This window comes from Coloeus monedula, assembly GCF_965178545.1.
Source record: "Coloeus monedula genome assembly, chromosome: 7".
In the NCBI taxonomy this organism is placed as follows: Eukaryota; Metazoa; Chordata; class Aves; order Passeriformes; family Corvidae; genus Coloeus; species Coloeus monedula.
In genome coordinates this window covers 5,189,713-5,213,793 of record NC_138787.1, presented here as the reverse complement: position 1 = coordinate 5,213,793, position 24,081 = coordinate 5,189,713, and the positions used below count along the sequence as shown (strand labels likewise).

The 24,081-nt window shown below is 43.1% G+C and overlaps 1 protein-coding gene across 1 annotated transcript in view; it reads right to left on the bottom strand.

Annotated features, from left to right (window-relative positions):
• The window catches only part of MAP2 (microtubule associated protein 2), a gene marked incomplete at both ends in the record, with an annotated part of 73,954 nt that overhangs the window by 37,205 nt on the left and 12,668 nt on the right, over window positions 1-24,081 (bottom strand). The window contains 5 exon segments of the mRNA XM_082285206.1: window positions 1,106-1,332; window positions 1,334-1,352; window positions 4,049-4,240; window positions 10,280-10,357; window positions 12,643-12,756. Of these exon segments, the coding sequence (XP_082141332.1) occupies window positions 1,106-1,332; window positions 1,334-1,352; window positions 4,049-4,240; window positions 10,280-10,357; window positions 12,643-12,756 (630 nt within the window).

Here is a 24,081-nt window from a genome sequence, read left to right as displayed (position 1 = left end):
TGCAAACCCTATGAAGTATAAAGTATGGCCATTGGGCTGATGTCATCCTCGTTTCACAGAAATTAAATAGCTAGATACTGCTTTTCGCCATGTATCCTACTGGTGTCTTTTACTGTAGTGCAAGTGAGCAATACCAACAGCATCAAAACATATTCTGACTGCCAAAGGAATTCAGTGTTCTTCAGCTGGGCCATCCAGAACACAAGCCTCCTAAATGCAAGATTCCTTACCTAGGTAGGGAGTGGGTATATCACTACTCCACACAAGGTGTCTTTGCACCTTGTTCCACGGGCTGAAGAGAAATACCACTAAAAGAAAAACACTGAAGCCTAGTTCTTATGTACTGAAAGATGACTGCAGTAAATATTTTGCTCAGAGACTAAGTCAAAACTTCACCCAGTGCACCCAATCCTAACCTTCATTTCAAAGGAAACGTCCCAGGGGAAGTGATAGAGATTTTGCCTAAGAAGGGCACTCCAGCAGGGTTAACCATTTGTAATAAGGTGACACACACAAAAAATAAGAGTTCTAGCAATGACTGAGGAGAGGAGGGGTGGATTGAATGGATGACAAGGGTATGATATAAGAAGCAATAGCTCTAAGGAAGCTAAACCAGAAAGCACTGAAACATACACAAAAACCCCAAACCAACCAAACAAAAAACCTGCACACTGCAAACGGAAACATTTCTACAGTTTAAGCATCTTTATCTCACAGTCAAAGGCAGTAAATCTGCTGTTTGAAATAAATGCAGACGAACCTCTGCACCAAAAAGAAAAGAAAAAACATAGATTAGCAATGTGACTGGCAAACACATCTGAGATGGGGTAAGAAGGCTTACACACAGGAATAAGCTTAGCTGCAAAGCATATTTTATCATGGCAAAGTAAAAAATCAGGAATCAGCTGCAGCGGTGGGAAACCATGTTGTCATACAGCACCTACGCAATCATATTATCCACAACACACTCTTCAAGCATAATAACAAGAGCAGTCATACCAATAAATGGGAAAAAACAGAAAATGAAGCAGCCTTGGAAAGCACTGGAAAAAGCCGGAGAAGGATTTGCTGGCAGCAAACACATGCAAATCTAAGGAGGACACACCTTCCTCAGCCAAGGAAGGGGGTGTATCTTTCAGGAGTGCTCCCACCACAAAGGTCACAGTCTCCCTGCTGAATGCCACACTTGGCACTTTGTCTTCATGACACACGGAACCAGAATCAGACTGACCCTCACAGAGGCCCTTTGCCTGGTCCAAAGGCTTAAGGGGCCCGTGCTCTTTCCCCACTTGCTTCCCAGGAAGAGCAGCAGGTTTCACTTCCACAGCCATCAGACTCTACTGGTTCTTCTTCTCAGGGGTGGAAAAAAGGAGGTGACATCAAAACCAACACTAAACACCAAGCGCACAGCTGAACAGGACTGCTTTTACATAACCCTTTCAGGACTGCATTACATAATTTTTTCAGCTCAATATTTTCGATTTAAATCTGTGAAGGACTGCCAGTACCAGTTCATTTTAGCCACCATGGAGCTGAATTTTCCCTAGGGAAAAAACCAAACCAAAAGCCTGCCTACCCTCAGACAAGCATGTTTATGCTGTAAGATGAGAGCAGAAAGTGTTTTACAGGCATACCTCTCCCAAGGATGACAGTGGGTCAATAGTCATTGGAAATGGAGATGTAAAGGAATGATGGATGGCTCTGACAACACTAATGCATCAATGAGTTCAAAGTACACTGATATTTTTCTGATAAATGTGCTGTTTAGTCCAGTACAAGACATTCAACTGAGGTGGAGGAAGGTATGAGGCATTGATTTCTTTCCATTGACCTTGGTAATACAGACTGCTGAATGCCAGCAAGTCAATCTATTGTATGAATCCTGGATTTGGAAAATACTGAGAACTTTCATAGTTTTAACAGGCCTTATGCATGGCTAATAACAAATGGTTTTTGCAAGATTTCTGCCAAGATTCCTACACTAATGGGTTTATAAACAATTTCTCCCTTACGCTGCCTGACATCTGAAATCTGTATGTAAAAATCACTATTTTAACACGAGGACTCTTCATTTTAAGAACCATTTAAAAGTGGTTTTAAATCTGCAAATGGCTGTATCCAGCCTCTTGGTATTACAAGGGCTTCATTTTTCTCTGGAGATAGGCCCACTGAAAACCAGACAATCAATCATCCATTTCAGCTATGGCCTTAAAAGAGTGATTTAATAAACATAAACACTATTTGAGGCTGAGAAAATATCACTATGTAAAGAACAACACATTATTAATAACATGTAAGATAATTAAGGTTAGATACTGTATCTTAAATGAACAGAAGCCAGAAGATTCAGAATCAGACCTGGACCAATGCCTGAGCATTACAGAAATAGTTGCATATAGGCAGATTGTAAAAGCAGCCTTGCAGGACAACAGGTCTCCAGCTACAAAAGACCCTGACTTGAAAAACTTGCTTTACTTTTCTTTTTCTGATTTTATGTACTTTTGTATGTGCATCCCTCTCAATTAAAAAATGCTAAGGAAAGCCTCTTATTTTACTCTGAGCAATACTCCTTCATTTCCTGAAACACTTTACACAAAGCCACATGAATAAAAATAATTACTCAAGCTAGAGAATTATCCCTGAATTAACAGAAGTATCGTATAACCTCCCTTTATGCAGCAGACTCTTATGCCAAACAGACTGCTGGCCAGCAAGGACAGCTGTTTCACACGATAGTCTCAACTGGAAGGGATCCAGAAGGATCATTGAGTCCAACTCTGAAGTGAACAGCCCGTACAGGGATTGAATCTTGGCATTTTAGCACCATGCTCTCACCAGCTGAGAGGATCTCAGGGTCTCATAATGCCTGTCTTTCCACTCATGATCCACCTTATTCCCCTTTTTTCTCCCCCACATATACGTTCTGAGATTTTACATTTTCACCAGAGGCAGATGATATGACTGAAAAGGAAACTGCCCATAAACTAACCAGTCTGTTATGTAAAGCTACAGGCACACAGCTAAAGTAAGGCTATCCCTGTGATTTTTCTATCTCCCTACTTTCAGTTAGACATGCTGACATTAACAATCTTCAATTATTAGCTCTGATCTCTTACTGGTGCTGTTACAGTATTAGGCTGTTAATTCTGTAATTATCCTTTTAATTCTGAAAACTCTGCTTTTCTTAAAATGACCCAGTGACCAGTTTCAGGGAGACAGCTCTATCTTCCTGAGACACAAACCTTTAGAGGATTCACTACTATTTTTAACTTCAGCTCCCAAGACTGAGTGCTGTGAAATGAAACATCATCTATTTCACCTTTGAGAAGTCAGCTGTTCTGTTAGTCACTGAAAAAGCTTCTCCCTTGATTCCTCAAAAGCCATTTTACTTTTACATAATCCCCACTGATAAAACACTACTTACTGATGTGCTCAGCTCATAGAAAAGGAGGTACAGAGAGGCTTTTTTCCCCTCTGTGTTTGCAGTCAGCTGGCACAACGCAAATGGAGTGTGTCCACAAAACAACTGGAAATCAAACATGACCCAATACGGCCTGAAATTACCTGTGTACACTGGGGTAAAACTTACTTACTTCACCTCCTGGAGAATTAAAGTCCTTCCACGGCTATCTTTGGTAAAGACATATTTTTTCCCCATTGTGTAAACAACTGACTTACTTTCAGTAACAATATTTTGGCCTACTTTGTGTACTGTTCTTGGCAGTATTTCTCTGGCACAAAGAACAAATTAGCTTCCAGTTCCTTTACCTAGCTTCTCCTTTTGGTTCTGCTATAAGCTAAGCCTGAAGAACAAGAGCCCTGATTTAAGTGGGAATCAGGGTTACACTGACCCCAAAGCTGCACTTGTTCATGCTGCAGCTTTACCTAGACATGGAGAGACTTTTGGAGGGGCGTCACTTCCATCTGGGGAGAAAATACAACTAGGTTTCCCTCCCCAGAAGGCAGCAATCCCAGGCACATAAAGAATGGAACAGATGGCAGGTGAGTAGAGGGGAAGAGGAACCAAATGGGACCATGCTCAGTTCACTTTCATCATGGCCCAACAAGACCTCTGTGCTCTTCACTGTGGCACTGGGGTGTGTACTAGAGCCAGTCCACCCCAAGCTGAACAAAGGGTGTTCATAGTACTCCTCATCCAAATTGTAGGGCTCCTCCTTGGGCACAGACACTGAAATGGAGGGCGTCCGGTGTCTATGCCACTCCCTGCAGTCCTCCACCCCTGCATTTACAAACAGACACACACAGACAAAGGCTGCAGGACAGACAGACACAGAAAAAATAAGACAGGATGGACACATGCTCTAGCAGCACCAGCCACTATGTCATGCTGGAGAGTGGATGACACCATCCAGGCTATGGGTTAATGCAGGATGAAGGAATGAGGCAGTTGTGCATTTTAACACATGGACCATATACCTGGCCTTTTCTACTGGATTTACAAACATCAGAAACCAACCCTAGGAGTAAGTGAATTTCAAAACTACACACTAATTACTTAGAAGAACACATGCTGTGCACAAACCACATCTCACATGTCGCACTATACCCATATGTATTATACACCTGACTAACTACACTAAAAACCTCTGAAGTGTCCTGACATAGTTGTATCCATCATAATAATCAGATTTAGTACTTAGAAGTGTAAAATTTACAAGTTCTTTAATTAAAAAGAAAACCAGCTTACATTTTGGCCAGTGGTGGCTTTATTTTTCTTGTATCTGTTTCAAAATTTCTTCTTTTTCCTATAAATAAGCAGTGTTTAAACAACAAAAGAAAAACCCTTCCCCAAATAGCTAGCTACCTTTTTTTCCTGGTAAAAGCCACAAACTGCTGCTCACAGCAGTCTCTGTTAGTCCTATATTTTACGCTGTTGTGTCATGTTTCCGTGGATGAACTGGCTCCCGCCTCGGTGTTTGCTAATGCTTTGGAATGACAGCTTTATTCAGCCATCACTGTAGCCTTGCAGAAAATCATATAATCGGGATTACACCAGCTACTGACAGGTACAGGGAGGGGTAGTTTGAGTTGTTTTTGCAAGACAAAGAAAAATAACACTACCCAATGAAAATGACTGGCCTACCACCTCATCCGTACAAACCAGAGAGGAGACCTCTAGGGGACCTCCTGTAGGCTGAGGAGTCCTTGCATCATGAATAAAGCTATGAAAAACTAAACATTCTAGTGCTAGAGAAAAGATGTTGAAGTCTATTCTCAGTGTATGACAACTAGCAGTTTGATGAACACTGAGCTGTTCGACTGGATTTCCTACCAGCTTCAAGTACAAGTCCATACTTTGTGTCCCTGGTTATTTCTCCAGGCAATTATAACTTAGAGGATTTCCCCCAGAGCCCCCAAAGCTTCCACTCTTAGATCTAAAACACTAAGCCAGAAAGCAAGGCTTTAACACAGGCAGCATAACAAACCTATTTGTGGGACGCCAAAACAAGATGGCTCAGGAATGCTACCCTAACTGCCATTACCCAAGTCTTGGAAACAATTTTGGTCCAAACCAATCCTAAGAGCTCTAAGGTTCTTCCTGGCAAACAACAGTAAGGTTTAAGTTTCTTTCTATAGTACACCATAACAAAACAACCTCTGTGTCTTTAGAAAAAGCACCTGCGCTTTCTGCAGCAACTGGCAGCAAGTGTCCTGTAATGTCATGGCATGGATTTTTTCTGCCTAGGAAAGGATTGCTGAAGGAGCAACCCATTCAGGCTCAATCACCCCTGAAAAGGAAAAAAAGTAGCAACGAATGTCAATATTAGCAGCTTCTCTATGTATCACTGTCCTGCAAAAGAAAGATCGCCCATGTTTAAGACTAGTGCCAGCGCTCAGGCTGGCTGGGACCGAAGGTATGCTGTGGGCACAAAGACCACACATGGAACTCAGTTTAAGAGAACTGTATTCACAGTTTCTTTCAGGGAACAAAGAGTGCCTGAACCACCAATAGTTTAGCTGCTTCTCTTTTTAGCGGAATCCAACCCCCAGACTCAGGGGTTTATGCAATATTAAAAGAGGCAGGTGTGGAAAGACAACCTGGCAACCCACTTCTGCCAAGCAGGAAGCTCTGCAGAGCACTGCAATAGGAAATGCTAAGCACAGCGCTGTGCCCAAGCTTCCCATTTTTCCCTAGCACTTAAGAGCCAGAAGCAAGGTTGCAGAGAATCATCTCAATCTACTTGCAGTGCAGAACCTGTGGATTTCTTCTCCACAGAAGCATCTACAAAATTCTGCAACAGATTTGAGGGGGCTCACAGTTTGCAAAAGGCAAGTTGCAAGGGGGTGAGCCCACAGTTCAAGGCATGAGAGACCAGGAATCAACTCCCTCCTAAATCCAAGAAGGTTCAAAATTTCAACTCCCCCTTCTCTGCAGGGTGCCCTCACACCAGCCCACGAATTACTGAACACAAGAGCTGAATGAGCTGAATCACTTGCCACCTCTTCAGCTGGAACTGAGACAACATGGAGAGAAAAAGAGAAGGTTAATATGGTCAGAAGCTGAACATAGAGAAGGGAGATGTGCAGAAGGGGAGGTTCTCCTTCCAACTGTGGGTTTACTTACCCACATTTACCATGGACCTTCAAAAGCAAAATGCATCAACAAGAGTGAAGGTGAAATCCCAGGACTTCTCTATACTATTGCAAACAAGGCTGAAAATCCCTTCTTTATGGGCTCTGAACAGATTGTAGGCAAGAAAACAGAGGCCTTGCCTCTGCTCCTTAAAACTGCAGGAACTGACAGCAGTGAAAATACATGCTATTATGATGGTCCAAAATCACCAGGAGTGCAAAGCCTGGTACTGCTTGGGGCTGTTACATCTGTGGCTATTTTACAGATTTACACTGTTTTTTTATCAGTTTGAATAAAGATATTTTCAGAATTAATGCAATAATTTAATTAACAGGATAATGATGTCTTCTAAGGAGGCTATGCTTTTATTTCAGCAACAAGAAAAATCCTTTGTTATTATAGTCCCTTCTAATCTTTTCCATCTCAAAGCATGGGAAAAATCCCTAATGCATTTTAAAGTCCAAGATTAAAATCACTTCTCACAAAGGCTAATTCTGCTTTACCTTCCTTGTATATTTTGAGAATGCCTTTCAAGAAGTAATTTTCACCATCAATAGATCCATTTTCATATGACACTTGTTTCTTTTCAGTTTATAAAACATTCTTACTTGGTATATAAAGGCTAACCTGCCTATTTTAAAGTGGAAGACAGTCCATCAGAGGCACCCTTCTATCCTGTAATGTTTAAAAATTTTTTTACATGAAGACGTTGTTGACTGTCGTCAAAAGGCACAGAGCACAAAAGAAATGCCGAGAAATTAGAGTATTACATCAGTCCTGCATGACCAGATACAACTGATAAACGGATTAGAGGGTGCTAGGGAGAATTTAATTTCCTGAACAAAATTATGATATTATAGTTGAAATAAATATAATAATTTCAATAAGGCAAATCAGTTCTCTTACCTTCTGCAGCAGTAAAAAGGGACAGGTTCATTTGAATGCTTTCCTGCAGCCAAATCAAAGAAACCTACATCCAACTGACTCCTTTCTTTCATGAAATAAACTTGACCCAAAAACCTCTCTGTCTTTCCTACCTTTTTTTTTTTTAATTTGTGTTTGCTGCATGGCTGGCCACATCCACCTTTGTCAGTCTACAACAGTGATTTCCTTCCTACGTTGACTGAAGAAGTCTCTTGGATTCAAAGCAATGCAACACACACTGACAAGTGCATTAGGAAAAGCTTCTAGGAGAAGGAAAAAAAAAGGTCTGAGGCAGATACACCACGTACTCACCTATTTTGTTCAAGAAATTAATAAACTGTATTTTACTAAGCAGAAAGACAGACAATGTTAAGATGCATGAGGATGGATAGCCAGATGGTATAGGGAATGGGAGGTTTAAACAAGTACAGTAAAACTGGGTCAAACCCTACTGAGGCAAACTCTTCTGAATGGGAACTTTGCCCGAGTAAAATTGACAGGCCTGGCTCCCTCAGGCCACCAAAAACTGAACTTACCCACAGAAAATAGGGACTATATCTTCTAATACCGAGCAGAGCACAAGATTTTTACTACCATTTTTACTACACTGAACTGATAACACTGATATTTTTGTAGCACGCAACATAATATATTTCTGGTGAAATTATTTCCAAGTTCTTTCTGCTGCTTCAAACAACTTTACTGTGAGTTCCTGTTTGAGAGCCAGACATAAACAAGAAGCTTCCAGCACAGTGCATTAAAGACTCAGGACATCACTTTTGTCCATACTTCCCTTACAAACCAGCCATCTGCTCTTAAAAATGGAGCATTAAATCAAAATCTTCCATGTCATGGAAAAGTCTCTTTTGAATAATGTTAAAGAAAATTATTTGAAAGTTATTAAAAACCATGACATTGTGTAAATCATGGAAACATCTCCCAAACACTGTCCTTTCAGTGCTTGTAACCACCTCTGCAGGGTAAGTGCTATTATCTTAATTCAATTCTATGTGAAAGTAAAGAGAAAACCAACAATGTTAAGTGAGTTGCTGAGTCATTTGCGCAGCTGGGAACTGCAGTCTGGCAGTAGATAATACCTCAAGCTGTAGAGTGTTTTGCCACCTTCCTGTGTTAGTACAACTAGCAAAATGCTTTCCATTTGCTTAGGGGCCAATCTACAACCTCCTGTCAATTAACAAATATAAGTACTTTATAAAATCCTAAAATACATGCAAATATGCAGCTGATATAAGCAGCACACAAAGCCAAACCTAAAGCTGAGGCTAATGGAAGAACCTTGACAGTGGCAAGAAGCAGAAGAACAAGCCCTTTACCGTGATATGAAAAATCAAAAAGCATACACAGGACTAGCCAAGTGAACTATATATTAAAAAAGAGTGATAAAGCCCTGGTAACAATTCTAAAAACCTTTGCTAATGCCTTACGAGTTCTCTTTTCAGTTAATAGTTTTGATTGCCACTGCCTCTGAGTGATGAGTCTAGGAATTGTTGTATTATTTTTCAAACACACAATGGGCAGATGTTTTTTTAAAAACAACAAATTCAAGTTCTTTATAACTGTTAGTAACCACACCCAGTAGGCCCTTCCAGTAAAGTGGACTGACAAATGTTGTTGTTACCACAGCCTGTAATTTCACTGTGTCAAAAATGACTGCATGATGGAACATGCCTAATTGCAGTGTCCTCAAAAACTCAATCAGAGCATGCTAGCATGTGAAATAGCAACCATCCACTTGCAAAATTCATAGAGGCTTTGTGTTAAAATACCAACAAAGTTTGTTCAGTAGATGATAAGAAATTATTTTCATGCACTTATGTAACAAAAAGAAAGAGAAAATGCTAAAAGAAAATCCAAGAAGTAAGTGGACACATAAAAATGTTACTGACATGGCAGATTTTAACTGACAGTCCCCTGGAGATTCTGAACCCAAATCCTTCCCTCTTAACCCCATGATACAGCTCAATTTTAACACACGGCTGTCTCCCTATACTGATGGCCTTGATGCAGCAGCTGTCTTCTGTTGAACAAAGCACTCACGCACATGCTTACACTGCAGCCGCTTCACTGGGATTTAGGCCTCTGCTTAACATTAAGCCAACGCTTCAGTTCTTTGCTAGAGGAGATTTCAGCAGGAGGAAAATGCAGTGGCCATGGGTTACTGAAACTGAACACTTGTGCAGAACAGAATAGAGATTTGCTTTTTAAGACTCAAATGTGACTGCTGCACTTTGTGTACTGAAACCCCAATACATGTAGACACTGGAGCATGAATTACAGGCTGGGGGTCAAAGAAATGATCCAGCTCTGAATCTCCTTGCTTTCATGCATTTAAGATTCCAAACCAAAAGGCAATGGTAATTTTAAAAATGCAGCCAAACAAATCTCAAGAAACAAAAGATGACTCATACTTAATTGCAGTTCCGGTGACCACACTGGGACAGCAGACATCTTGGCTCATATTGCATACAACAAATAAAAAAGTGAGCAACACTATCTCTTTTTCTTTGGCATGGATGTTCTTAGCATATCCCTCAGCTACCTCTGTGCATGTGTCTACCTCATCTATACGCTGCAACTGGTTTGCAGATGGGGAGTTATTGCTGGGAATGTCTTATCTTTTCACATGAGATGTATCTCCACTGCAGAAAGTATCTCAATTTTCTGATTCCCCCATCCTTTAGATTCATGTCTCATCCCCCTGCTGACAGCTCTGCACTGGAATGTCCAGGAGACTCTTACCTTCCTCCAGAACTCCAGTCTGCTCGGAAGCTGGTGAAGGAGGTGGGGAAGGAGGCAGGTTAGCTGACTCTTCAACCGCTAGAAATCAAACAGTGAAAATGAGATACAGCTGTTAATTCCAGGAAGAGCAATACATGATACAAGCTGCAGTCAGTTGGGTTCTGCCCAGCTGAGGAACTAATCTGATGGGGACTCATGCCTGCTGGATTTTCAGACAGACCCTAGCAGAATACATGGACTTTTGAAATGATAATAAAAGGATTTATTTTTCTGTTGTTGGTTTGTTTTCTAATGGTATGAATTATTTACAAAATTTTGGTCATAGAGCACAATATAAAAATCAAATACAAGATACTCTTTTAAATCAGTATTGCCTCTTAAAAAACCTTGAGTCACCCAAGGCAACAACAAAAAAGCATCTGAGCACATGTGGTATTATTACAAATTCACACGAACTATCAGAAACTGGCATCCAATCTCTTCAATCTACCTTGAAAAAAACTACATGGAAAAAACTCCATTCTGCACACTTTTTTTTTCTTCTGCTGAGTTCAAGGTTAATCACAGAACACATGCAAATATTGCTTGTCTAAATGCACAGGGAACTTGTTATCAGCTGTGACATAACAGTGATTCAGCTGAACAAGGCGTAGTTAAAACTTAGATGCATTTGGACTGGGATTTACATTCATTCCCAGTCATGAGATCAGATGCTGAAAACAAAAGATTTATTTTTTTTTTTTCAATTAATTCAGGTATGATGAAATCCTAAACAAGCTTCTCAAATGAATTCAGCATAACCTCTGCATTTTATCTCATACCAATCACTTTGAGATTTTTTTTCTTTAAAAACATATCCACTCCTGGGGCTTAACAAGTGTTTAAAAAAAAACGCCAAACAAATCTGTTTTAACAGATCTGTCTTATCAACGGCACCTTTCAACAGGCAGATCTCAGTTTACAGTTTAGGGCTTCCTGCCAAGCACAGACAGGCCACTTTCAAAGCCCCAACAGAATTTTCCAGGTTTCCTCCTATTGATTTCAATGTGATTTGGAAAAGACGATATGTGACTTGTCCTTAAGAAGTGCTGTCCAGGGACAGAGATTTATAAATTCATCACAATGCATCTGACCACAGCAACTGTAACACCAACAGTTGTTAACTGAAGACATACTTCTCACAATGTCTTTTAAATTACTTATCTGACTAGATGGAACTGAATATCCATTTTGCCTCTCCCAGGCCTGAGTGAAGTGATTTGGAGAACTGGGGTCTTCCATGTAAAACTGAGTCTCTGCAAAGAAGGCAATTACCAAGCAACACATCTCCCTGCTGCAGTTCTAAGTTAATTTCAATGAAGCAAAAAACCTTGGGAACCAAATTTCCAACAAATATTCTAAATTACTCACTGACTTTAAATCATTCCTAGGCAAGGGCCAAGCACTGCACCAAAGCAGGCATGGTGCCTGTAGGGGAAACACTGCAGGGCATTGTTTTGATTTAATCACAACCTACGTGCACTCAGCAGAATCTGTCCTAGGACAGGCTTGCAAGACTTCCTTACCTCAAGATGGAGTATGTGTTTTCTCTGGCCTTTGGTGTACGTATTTTGAGCTACTGCAGAAGTTTTCTGGCAAGGAGGAAGCACTTTAGGTACAAATGGCTGTATACCTACCTTCATTTATCGATAGATAGATACACACATACACGTACACACACACACACACACACTTATATTTCAGAGAGATATTTCGCAAAGGAGGCAACAGGAGGATGGAGACACAGCATGGACCAGTGGCATTGTTACCATTTCCTGTACAGACTGCTGGCATTTGCTTTTACCACATGTGACTCCTTCCACAGTCTGCCCTCACTCTGCCTCGTTGCTCTCAACCCGGTGTGCCACATTCCTTTCTGCTTCCTGTGGAGTTGCTCCCCCTCCATCTATTTAAGCAGCTACCACTCGACCAGCAAAGCCTCACTTTCTTTTTATATGCCACTCTCTCTTTGCCTCTTCAGACATTAATCCTTCATGTTGTACATGGCTGAACGCAAACAGTTCCAACCAACATGATGACAATACCCTACAACCAAACACACCCATGGCCACGCTACTCGGGAGTCAGAAACAAGGTTGAGAACTGTTAGAGCAAACAGGGACTGAGACATTCACAGAGCCATGAAGAACCGGGAATACAAGGATCCTGCCATAATCCTGTGGTTCCAGCACTTATCCAGTGGTGGCTACGGTTTACCCACAACCATAACCAACCTGAATACACAGCTGGAACAGCATTTTTTAATATACATACAGACATTTGCAGACACAAGGATATCTGGAACATTCTTTGTCTCATTTTACCTAAAGGCAGTGATCCAGGCTGATCTTTGTGCTGGGCTTCTTTTTCCTGCTCACCTTTCAGGACTGCTACAGCTTCAGCTGTTACTACTTGTACTATCCTCGCAGACACTTCTTCTGTGGCAGTAGCAAAGTCAGAAAAAAAGAAAGAAAAGCATGCTATTCAGAATGGTGTTTTAAAATCATAAAGATTAACTTAAACAATAAAAAAGCAGAGGCTAACTTTATCCTTTTTTAAAAGGTAATCTTTTTTCCTGAAACATAAGGAAATCATTAAAAATAAAAGAGAAGGACCAGATATTCCAAAGATTTCAGTGGAAAGTGCCAAGTATTTATAAAAATCAGGAGCTTGCTCTAAGCAAGATGCACAAAGCATCATTATTTAATGTTCTTTCTGTTAGGGACAACGTGCAGCAACTGCAGTATTTTAAGATGATCATCTATTAAATGTCCAGAAAAATTTCTGTAGGTACTGTTTTGCAAACAGGGATTTGCAAAAGTAGGCAGCTGAGTAATGGAATTTCTTGACATTTAATATGTGAAGTTATCTGCATTCTAACATGCCCTTTGAATGCTAATTCCTCCTCAGCAGCACACAGTATGCATTAAAGGCACTTCCCAGACAGCCATCTATGCTGATGAGGGACTTAAAGGGCCAAATAACATTCCTGCATGATTAAAATCAAGACTTCATCTTCCTCACTCCTTTTAAGACTGCTACACAAAGCTTTATCTAAACAGTAAGTCTGAGTATCATGCAGAGGGATTGCAGAGGATAACATTTTTTTGGTGGAATGGGCTCCTTGCTGCTGGGCTGCAACATGCTCTGTGCATGGAGCTGGCTCAGGCATTGCATGCTTGACAGAGCTGGGTGCCACAGAACCCATGCTTTGCTCTTCACCACTGCCCTCAAGGCGTAGCACACCTGAGAAGGGATGAGGAACTGGCTGCTCTGGTGAGCAGAGAGTAGTAGTAGTAGGACCACTCAAGGAGTGAATTCTTCCAAACTGAGAAACTGTCTCAGCTCGACTCCAGACCCACTCAAAGATGCAGTGAAATGTCATCAGGCACACAGGTGCATGTGGAAGCAACAAGAGAAGTTTTCTGCCCTCTGGAAGTTCAGGTACCTTTGATGTAACAAATCAAGATCCTAAAGGTTGGTCCAGCAGAATTCAGAGAAAAAAGGGTTTGTGGTTCTTATCTTTATATGAGTCTGCTCTCCCTTAGTCATTAATTAATATATTTCTCTCTCTCAGCAAAACTCAATGGAAATAAACTGCTTCCCTCTCCAGCTATATCCAAGTGCTGTCTGAGAACTGTTCCCAATACAGATGGAGCTGAGCCCTGGGGAAGGCCACAAGCTGCACAGTCACAACCCACCAGCTGCACAGCTGGGCACACCTGGGAACAGAGCAAAACTTCACTGCTTCTCCAACCCTCATGTAGACATAGAGGTTTATAATGGCAGAGGTCAATACACCCTGCTCCTGCCAGAGTCCCCATTAATCACCATCTTGAGGGCAGGAATAAAAGCTCTGCTCACCCATTACCATGTCCTTCAGGCAAGAACTGGCTGGGAAGGGCAAGTGTGTTTAAATCAATGCCCTACATGTAACTTCACAACAACCACGCTGACAAGGGACTGTCCATTAGATTAATAATGATTTCTTTTCACAGTTACTCTTATAGAATTCCCTTGTACTTTTAATGTGAAGCTATTCCTCTTAATTTGTGCTTTAGAATAGCCAATTGTCTTCCCCAAAAAACATAGATGTGAACTACTTGACTTTCACAGCCATGTTTGTCTAAAACCAAAGTGCTAGGTTTATCTTTCTTTTACACAAACAATTTAATGAGATATTAAAACCCCCCACCTATTAGCAAAGAACAGTCCTAATTGTTGCTGTTTATACCTTATAATTCACTGCACTCCTGGCTGGTCACCTGGAGGGCAGTGACTGCAACAGTTCCACTGGCTGCTGCCAACAGCAAAAGTAGATGGATGAATATGCCAGAACAACTACCAAGCAATGAAAAAAACAAGTTAATTTGAAAAACATTAATTTGAAAAAACATTTGAAATACATGAATATAAACTTGCCAAGGATAAATTCAGATTAGAAATCTAAAGATGCTGCTTTTCTACTGTCAGGGGTGAGATGTTCTGGCAGCCTTCCACATTGGAGGAAACAAATCAATTGTTTTTTTCAGATGAGGCTCAATACATTTATGAAATGGACTACATATGATATAGGTGCCTGTAGGAGGAGGAGACTACGAATAGTAGCTCTAGTTCTCTGTTCTACTCAACAACACATCCCTAGTATGAGATGAAACTCCCCTTTGTTGTTAAGAAGATCAAATCGAGCACCATAACCCCATCAATCAAGTCACACATGTGGCCAGTCCTATAGATCAAAGAACAGGGATATTGATTTAAAGCCCAGCAATCTTCCCAGCTGCCTTCCAGGGCCTGCACATCATTTTGGGGCTTTGCACCTCATTTTGGGCTGCTTCCACACCTGCTGGTTTCTGGGGGTGCTTCTCAGCACCTCTTGGTTCCTTCCTCTCGTGAGAAACACAAAACAGGCACTTCCCAGACCCTCCTAGACTCTCACATAGTGCTGCTGCTGCAGACCAGTGGACTGGACACAAATCTGTAATCCTTACAAGTCCTGTCGGCTCCCTGTGTTGTGAGGCACACGCAGCTTGCAAAGCACAAGTGATTCTGGGAAAACCTGGGAGAATGAACCTGCGGCTTGGCCCATCCTCCTCCTGCAGACACGTGGCACCCTCCACACACCACGGCATGTTGCAGCACCTTCCATCAGTGGGAAACAAACTGCTCTTCCAGAAAGCATCCCTTGATACGTGGTATATCTCTGCTCAGATTCTGCTCTTTCAGAGCAGGAAAGAGCATCGCCCTGACAGCTCTGTTGAGCATGGAGAACAGCACAGAGTTTCACTGAGTGCCACGGCTACAGAAAACCCTGCACCAATTCCTGCCACCACTTCACATCTGGAGGATGTGGCACATGGCCCTCCTGTCAAAATTTCCACCAAGCTACTAATCACAACACCACTGACAAAAGCAACATCATCAAGACTATACTATTGGCTCAGATGAACAAATCAAGATTCAATGAGAAAGACTGTTAAAAGAATCGATTTTTGAAGCTTATGTTCACATGAAAACTTTAATGAAAGGCTCAAATTAATTTCTGATATAGAATATGCAAACATGTATCAGACTTAGTACCCTAGAGCATATCCAAAGGAAATCCACTTGGTCAACTGCTTTCCAACAGCCAAGAAACTGCAACACTCCTCCCAGCAGGGTTAAGACAAATCCTTATTAAAAACTGCTTCCTTTGTAAGAGAATCTATACTTGTTCCCATCCAGCCCGGTTCTCTGGTACAAATGGGCTCTACAAGCCTGGAAGACAGTTCTTACCCTCTCATCTCTCTTCCTAATTTAATTTGCTTGGGACAAAGATAATGTTCCACAGGGAGATATGTCTGAGGGTGAAAGGTTGTCTCCTGATAAACAGAAATTTCTATTTCAGGCTATACAAAATAAGTAAAAAAAATACAAATGGCCTCTGGGCTTGTGTTTTTGTTCAGTTTGTTTTGTTTGGCAGTGTTCTTTAATCAAGAAAGGCTTCCTTCTGAACAGTGCTGATGGATATTTTGGGTGACATGGGAGGCATGGGCAGTTCATCAGAAGAGCAGTGCTTTTGCTGTACATGACTGCTGCAAAAGGACAGACATTTCTGTACTAATGGACACTATAAATAGAAGATCCAGTGGGTAAGTCAAATCCTCACAGGGCTGCTATTGAGACTTTTAATAGTTTTCTTATGGTTCAGTTAAAGTTCAAGGCAGCCTAATGATAAAGAACAAACAAACAAACCAATTCCAGCCTACCCCCCCCCCAAAAAAAAAAAAAAAAAAAAAAGGAGAGTTAGGCAGCTTGGATGCCTAACTATGTATTCATTAGACATGGTTTTGCTTGTAGACATTTACATTCCCTCTCTTTAAACAGGCAGACTCTCTCTGACTCTACTTCATACCACAGACACGGCACCAACATACAACAAGTTACGACAAACAGATTTATTTCTTAAAGGCAATAAGGAGTATGGCTTTACCTTAGACTCCACAAAGAACAGCAACGTGTCTTTTCTTTGCATTTTATGGAGAGTAAAATGCTGCTCCTTTTTACCAAGATGTCAGCTGTTCATGATACAGGACACAGATGGAGCTTCACAGCTTGGTTTCAGGGAATACAGTACCCTGAAGTATAGGCAGTCCTTGAATTGGATGTCCATAACAGAGAGAAAACACAGTGAAAACCCTCAGCATGAACTCTCCAAAGCCCTGACAGGGAGTAGGCTGAGGTGAGAGGCCAGGGGCTTACATACCGGGACAGTGGTTTTGCTGCTCCCTCTAAGGTCACTTCACACCACGCTCCAACAGGGCTGCCAGGTCAGCTCTGCCCAGCTGCTACCAGTCCCACAGCTGCTCTGTGGCAGCAACAGAGGACTCTTCCCTGCTGAGAGGACAGAGTCCTGTCTGGGGACCTACACTAATTTAAACCAAAGTTAAAACTCAAATGAATTAAGCACTCTGTGCTCCTGGTTTTGGAAGTCATCCCAATTCTTCTATAAACCCCAGTATATCAAAACAGGAGATCTAGAATTTCCCTGTCCCAGAGACGACTCAGTGACATAAGACCTTTACAGAGTACTAGGATGCATAGGGGATGCGGAACAAGGTGCTGGTGGTACGGGGAGCCACAGCCTTCCCTGTTGGCTGGGTTTAGAAGGCCTGCTGCCTCCAAAGGCTGCTGCCCTCCTCACAAGTACATCCAGGGACACAAGAGCTACCCCATCTCCACCTCAGCCTCTCTAGCACTGAGATTTACACTGAAGCAGGCATCATTCAGACATTCAGACACTCCCTCCAGATACCCCTTCCCTAACAGAGACTCAGACAGAGGCTGTTAAGTGAGGTTACATGCTGAAGACTGGCTACAGCACGATCCAGTATCTGGGATGAGATCCTGTACAAGGCCAATGTTGGGGTCCCTTCCCCCTGCCATGGAGCCCTGGGAGAGGGGCCCTGGGGGGGGAGACACGGGGTTTCCCTGCCCCTGGTCACCTTTGTTTCCCATTGGTTAGTTTGGGTTCCCCGGGGTGGCCAAGGACCCTCGGGTCCCATGACTGGGGGAGTTCCTGAGCTGAGCCCCGGCCATGCGGCTGGAGAAATAAACATCTCTGAAACATCTACCACGAATCTGTCCATATATACTTCGTTTCCACGGGACTCCTGGTTTGAAATTGTTGCAGTAATCCCCGCTGCAACAAACTGGTGGAGGAATGCGAGCAAGATAGCGATCCCTGAAGAAGATTCGTGAGTAAAATAACCACTCCAGACCTCTCTCTTCTCATCTTGGTTTGGATATTCTCTCTGGACTATGGAAGAATCGTGGGAAATGGGGCTCTCTGAGCCACAGAAAGAAATGTATCTAGAAGTTAAAGGAATCCTTGAACAACAAAACAAAAAAGTTATGGAACCGGGAGATCTAGAACTTTTTTTTAACTGGCTTTTCAAAAGGTTCTCCTATATTTCTCGAGACTTACTTCTTGATATTGAACCTCCTGTATCTTGTGAGGGGTGTTTCTGGGACAAGATATGGGATAAAGTATGGGATCAAAGAGAAGCTTTCCGTGCATACCTTATAATCAGGGAAGCTCTTGAGGAGCATTTATATGGTCCCATTACCCCTAAAGCAGAGGATCATACTTATCCCGTGGCCGAGACTGCGCGGCCGCCATCCCGGGAGCACATGACTGCAGCCGTGCCAGCGGAGGTGCCTGCGCTGGATGCGCCCGGCTCCCTCGGGAACGCGCGCCTTATCGCGGACCCCATCCCTGTCTTGGGGTCCCTGGCCATGCGACTGTGAGTGAGGGAGCGATGCCGCAGGCGCCGTGGGTGCCGTGGGCCACAAGCAGCCAGGAACCGGGCATCGGCGTGGCAGGCCGCTCTGAGCGACTGGCGCGGAGAGCCCTGTGGAGGGAGAAGCGGCGGTTTCCACAGCAACACGAGAAGCTGCGCAGCGCAGCACTGAGCCGAAACAGGGCTGCTCTCAAAGCAGCGTGGAGTTTGCGGAGCGGAACCACTCACAGGGCACGGAGCCAGCGGCGATGGCAACGTGGGGCCGCACAGAGCCCAGACACACACCGGAGCAGCGCCCCTCGGAGGGTGCGGAGCAGCCGCAACGCGGGGGCCCAGCCGAGACGTCGGAGTCGGCGAGGCAGCGGCCACGCGGGACCGGCAGCCACGACGAGCACGCAAGCACATGATAGGAGCAGTTGTAGCCACGAAAGTCACAGGAACTGTGAAATGGTACAATGTAAAAAACAACTATGGATTTATAACACGAGATGATACAGGGGAAGATCTATTCATCCACAGAACTGCCATTAAAAGAAATAACCCTAAAAATTACCTGCAGAGTGTAGGAGATGGAGAAGTTGTGCAGTTTGATATAGTGCAAGGAAAGAAGGGTTTACAAGCAGCAAATGTTACTGGGCCTGGAGGTATTCCCATCAAAGGCAGCCGTTATGCACAAAATTATAAACAATATCCATCCCAGCAACTTCCCTACCCACAGCCTACTTCCCCCTTTTACCCTATACCCAATATGAACCCCTTCCTAAGTTTACCCTATCCCCAGTTTATTCCTAATCCGTTTTTCACCCCATGGCTTCCCTATACAATTCCATTTCCCTACAAGTCCTCTCTGATGCCGAGGGGGGGATGAAAAGAGGGAGGGAAAAAATTAAACCCTCTCCTGCCTCAGTTTCCCCACAAAGCATGCCCGGCAAGTTCTGTCTCCCTTGTGCCAGCCCTAAGATGTTCCACAGAATCTGTTTGGACATTTAAAGACTCAGAGGAGTGGCTTGTTTTGTCTTGAAACTGTTCTTGTTATGTTTATCCAGTTGTTTTCATTCTCCTTTTATTAAAATAAAACGGGTGAGATGTTGGGGTCCCTTCCCCCTGCCATGGAGCCCTGGGAGAGGGGCCCTGGGGGGGGGGAGACATGGGGTTTCCCTGCCCCTGGTCACCTTTGTTTCCCATTGGTTGGTTTGGGTTCCTCGGGGTGGCCAAGGACCCTGGGGTCCCGTGACTGGGGGAGTTCCTGAGCTGAGCCCCGGCCATGCGGCTGGAGAAATAAACATCTCTGAAACATCTACCACGAATCTGTCCATATATACTTCGTTTCCACGGGACTCCTGGTTTGAAATATACTTGTTGCAGTAATCCCCGCTGCAACAGGCCAAGATGGAATTTCAAAGCTCTCCTTCATTCCTTATCAATCCTGCTGCATTTGTCAATGGACTGTAGATGTCTCCATTAGCACATTATCTACAAACTTCTACTTCCCACAATGCTTTTCCATTCCGTTAACTTTTATAACAGACATGTTTACCAGCCCAAGAGACAGATACCCAGACAGTGGCAAGAGTCTTTTAAAATAGGTGTCTGAGCTTTCAGGTCCTGACATAAATACTTCCACAAAATAGTTCAAAAAAATACCTTTTTAAAAAATCTGCAACTATAAAGGCAAGAGCAGAAATCAGATCTGTGAGACATCTTCACAGTGATGTGTGATGTCTGTTCTTTACATGCCCTTTTAGTGGTTTTCCTTCAGCCTCTAGCACTTTTTCCTCTTTCTATTCCAACCTACCACAACCTCAGGCTCAATCCATGGAGAAGCTGAGTTTGCTATGAACACCATGTCTTAGGTGAAACTGTTCAGATGTTTGTTTCTGACAGCCCTCATCCAGCAGTCTTTATCTTCTCACTCTCCCCTGTTCCCCTGTGCAATGCGGTATGATTATTCTGAGGACTGGTTTTGACAGGAGACACTGCCTGTGGGCAGGGCTCACAGCCTCTCCCTGCCTCACAGATATGTGACTGGCACTGATGCAAGGATCCTGCCAGCAGAGGAACTGGCCCTGAAAACAGCCTGCTCATCACCTCATATAACAGTGTCAGTGATTTCTGAGGCCAGAGTTGCTCCAGTCAGACCAGAGTGTCTCCTCAGTTCTTCTCCTTTCCTGCCTGTAGTCACCTGTGTTTCATTACTGCCATTCAGCCAGATCACTCAGCCCACTTATCTATTGCTTCTTCCCACCTTGAGAACCCATCTCACAGCAACAGGGACAGCTCCTCCTAATAAAAAAATGCATTTCACATCCCCACAATTTCATCAGGACAGTGTTCCCAGACTGGAGCAGCATCACCCCTCCCTCTTTCTGGCAACAGCTCTACCCAATGCCACTAGGGTGGCAGCAAGACCTTGAGTTTGCTGTGGCCACAGAAGATGCCACCTGGTCTCTGTAAAGCGTAACTTGTTTAAGGCATAAACAAAGTTTAACACGCTTAAACCGTATGGCACAACAAATGCTCCAAGAGAAAACCAAAGAAAAGGGATAATAGGAAGGAGGGACAGAAAGGATACTGCAAATCATGTCAAAACTTCACACACATTCATAGGGTCACCCCTCAAACACCTATCAAGAAAAAACAGTGAGCTCAGTTAAAGTAAAGGGTAATTAACATTCCTGGAGCACTGAGGCTAAAAAAGGGATTAAAGAAAGTTGCAATCAGATGGAAAAGATAAAATAATGTTTCATTAATTTTGCTACATTTTAGGGAAAGAACAGAGTACAGCAAAAGGATTAGCTACATGTATACTTGCAGAATTGTGAAAACAAAGCAATTTCAGTCAAGATGTGCCTGTCAAAATCCTCAGTGGGATTCAGTTTCCAAGGTAACCAGCACTAACTGTTGGCACAGTTGAATCTAGTCAACAACAAAAGCACAAAGAAACCTGCACTGCCTTGTGAGGCAAAACACCCCACAAATTCCTGCAGAAAGAAAAGATACAAAATGGCTATTTGCTATCTTTGACGATTTGAAAAGCAAACAGGACCTATGGATTTTTTCCCCCCAGGTACTGCAATTCCGAGTGCAGTCGGGTTATAAGCCAAATAGCTATTCGATTTGTTTAGAGGCATTAGCCAGTCCCCTAAAGACAGGTCCTGAATTGATGCCCAGCTCTCCTGGAAGCTGGTGGATTACTTGTTTCAGTCAAGACTACTGAAATGTTGGGGTGAAAAAAAAGAACCAGGCATCACCGAGTGACATTTGGGATGGAAAAACCAAAGATACATCTTGGACTTGATCACTGCGATCATGACAGCTCTAAATACTGCCTTTTTGCATGCAGATTAAAAGACAAATGTACAGCAGCAATCAAAGTAGTATGAATAAGTTATATAAACCCCCAAAAATGCCAAAAGATTAGTGCTTGAGATTGAAAAAAAAAGCTGTAACATAGCGTCACAGAATTCAAATATTGGCTTTCAAACAACTTTTGTGAGTGTAAATATTTTGCTGTAAGTAGGTCCTTGATCTGGATGTTGGCAATATTAACAATAATTGGCAGGAGGTATGAAGGCAAACAATAGGAACATCAGCTTTTAAATTAAGTGCAACCACAACACAACTGACAAGTATAATTTCCCTAATAAACTCATTGACTTCAAGCTAGTGCAGCATCTATGAGGACAGGGACAGATTAATTTAATCACCAGGATTCACCAGCTAACCAGTAGAACAGGCCAGAAAAGGTCTGTGTTTTGGGAAAGAAAGTTTTGACGGTTTAATCCATTGGATCCCCAAGGTAGGAACATTCAGATTATCGTTGGGGAAAGATGTATGGCAGTCAGTGTGTGAGAAGAGTAGGAATAGGTGAGCTACAGCTGAGTACTTGGCACAGCAGCTTCATACCCTGGTGAGCCCCACTGCAAATGCACTACACCTCTGTGTTTTGGGGTATTCAACAGCCCCTCCTATGTTGTCCTTAAACTCTAGACTGTAAATCTGAACTACCACTATCCAGCTCCTTAACACTTTTGAACGTGATGATCTTGGCGGTCTTTTCCAACCTTAGTGCTTCTGTGATTCTTGTGCTGTCTGCTTTACATCAGAGTCAATCTGGTGCATAGCTGGAGTCCTGGCTGCAGCTGAGCAATGTTGGCCTGGCTGTGCTCTGGTACAAACACAAGGCTGGAGAGTGGCTTTCCTGGTGTACTAGTTTGAAAACATACCAGTGGGATGCACCAAGTCAGAGTAACAATTTAACAGAGAAATCAAAAAAAATAAAGGCAAAAAACACTGGGTTAAACTGACAGAGTCAGGATACAACCTGACACTCTGTTAGTCAGGGTGGTGGTAGCAGTCCCATAAAATGGTGGCTGCAGTCCTCCTGAAGTGGTGGATGTGGTTCTGCTGAAGCTGTGGTCCTGTAGAAGGGTCTGTTCTTCCTCAGAAAGTCCAGCGGTGGCGATGTAGCTCTTGTCCTCTGGGAATCCAGTGGAAAGGTTGTCTGTGGTGTTTGGAATCTCATTATATCCAGGATGGAATGCTTGGTTCCTCCTGGGTGGAGCATCTCACAGTGGGATGATGAGTCATGAGGCAAGGCATTGTTGATCGGCTCATTAACAGAAGATAGTCCGGAGGGAGTTATCTATGAGTCATGCCGCAGGGCATCAGAAGATAGTTCGGAGGGAGGAGGCAAGGAAACACTGCCCCACCTGATTTCAACAGCTCATGAGGATGGTAATAGAATACACTGCAACCCAGGACACGTGGGCAGCCTCAGCTGCTCTGCAACACTCAAGGAAGCAGCAGGGAAGCTCAGGCTGCCTGTCCTTGGATTGCTTCCACATGTTCTGTGTGTATAACAGTTCCCCTGCTCTGACGAAATTTTCCTGATGACTTTCTTCAGTGAGAGAGTTGGCCACATAGTCCAAATCACAGTGCAAATCACACAGTGCAAAATCTAAACTGACTCATTCTAGGAGCCAGGAGCCATTGTGAAAGTTCCAGTGAGCCCCCTCCTCTGGCTCCCTAGCACATTCATTTCACAGAGGCCTCTGCCACGCTGTCTAGCAGCTGTAGAACAAAACACCAAGGGATCAGTCCCCTCCTCAGCCCCCCTTGAAATATGTAAGTATGTTAAAAAAGAGTCATACCAATGTCAGTATAATGATGCTTTAAAAATGAGGCCTCATTACTGCAGTACTTTTTTCCTGTGCATTCCCTGAGTCTATCTTCTTAAGTCTACTGCCTGGAACAAAATATTTACTGTCAGCATTTCAGCATTTCCCAGCCAAATCAGAGGTGGGAAAAGCTATCAATTCTGTTTTGTCTGATGCATGGGCAATACAATTTAGAGCTAACATACTCTACTGAAGCTGACAACACCAGACCTTCAGCCAGGGTAATGCAGTGATGTCCCACTGACTTTCCTGGGACTTGGTATCAGCTCAAAACAACACCTGCACACACAAAGCAGCTATA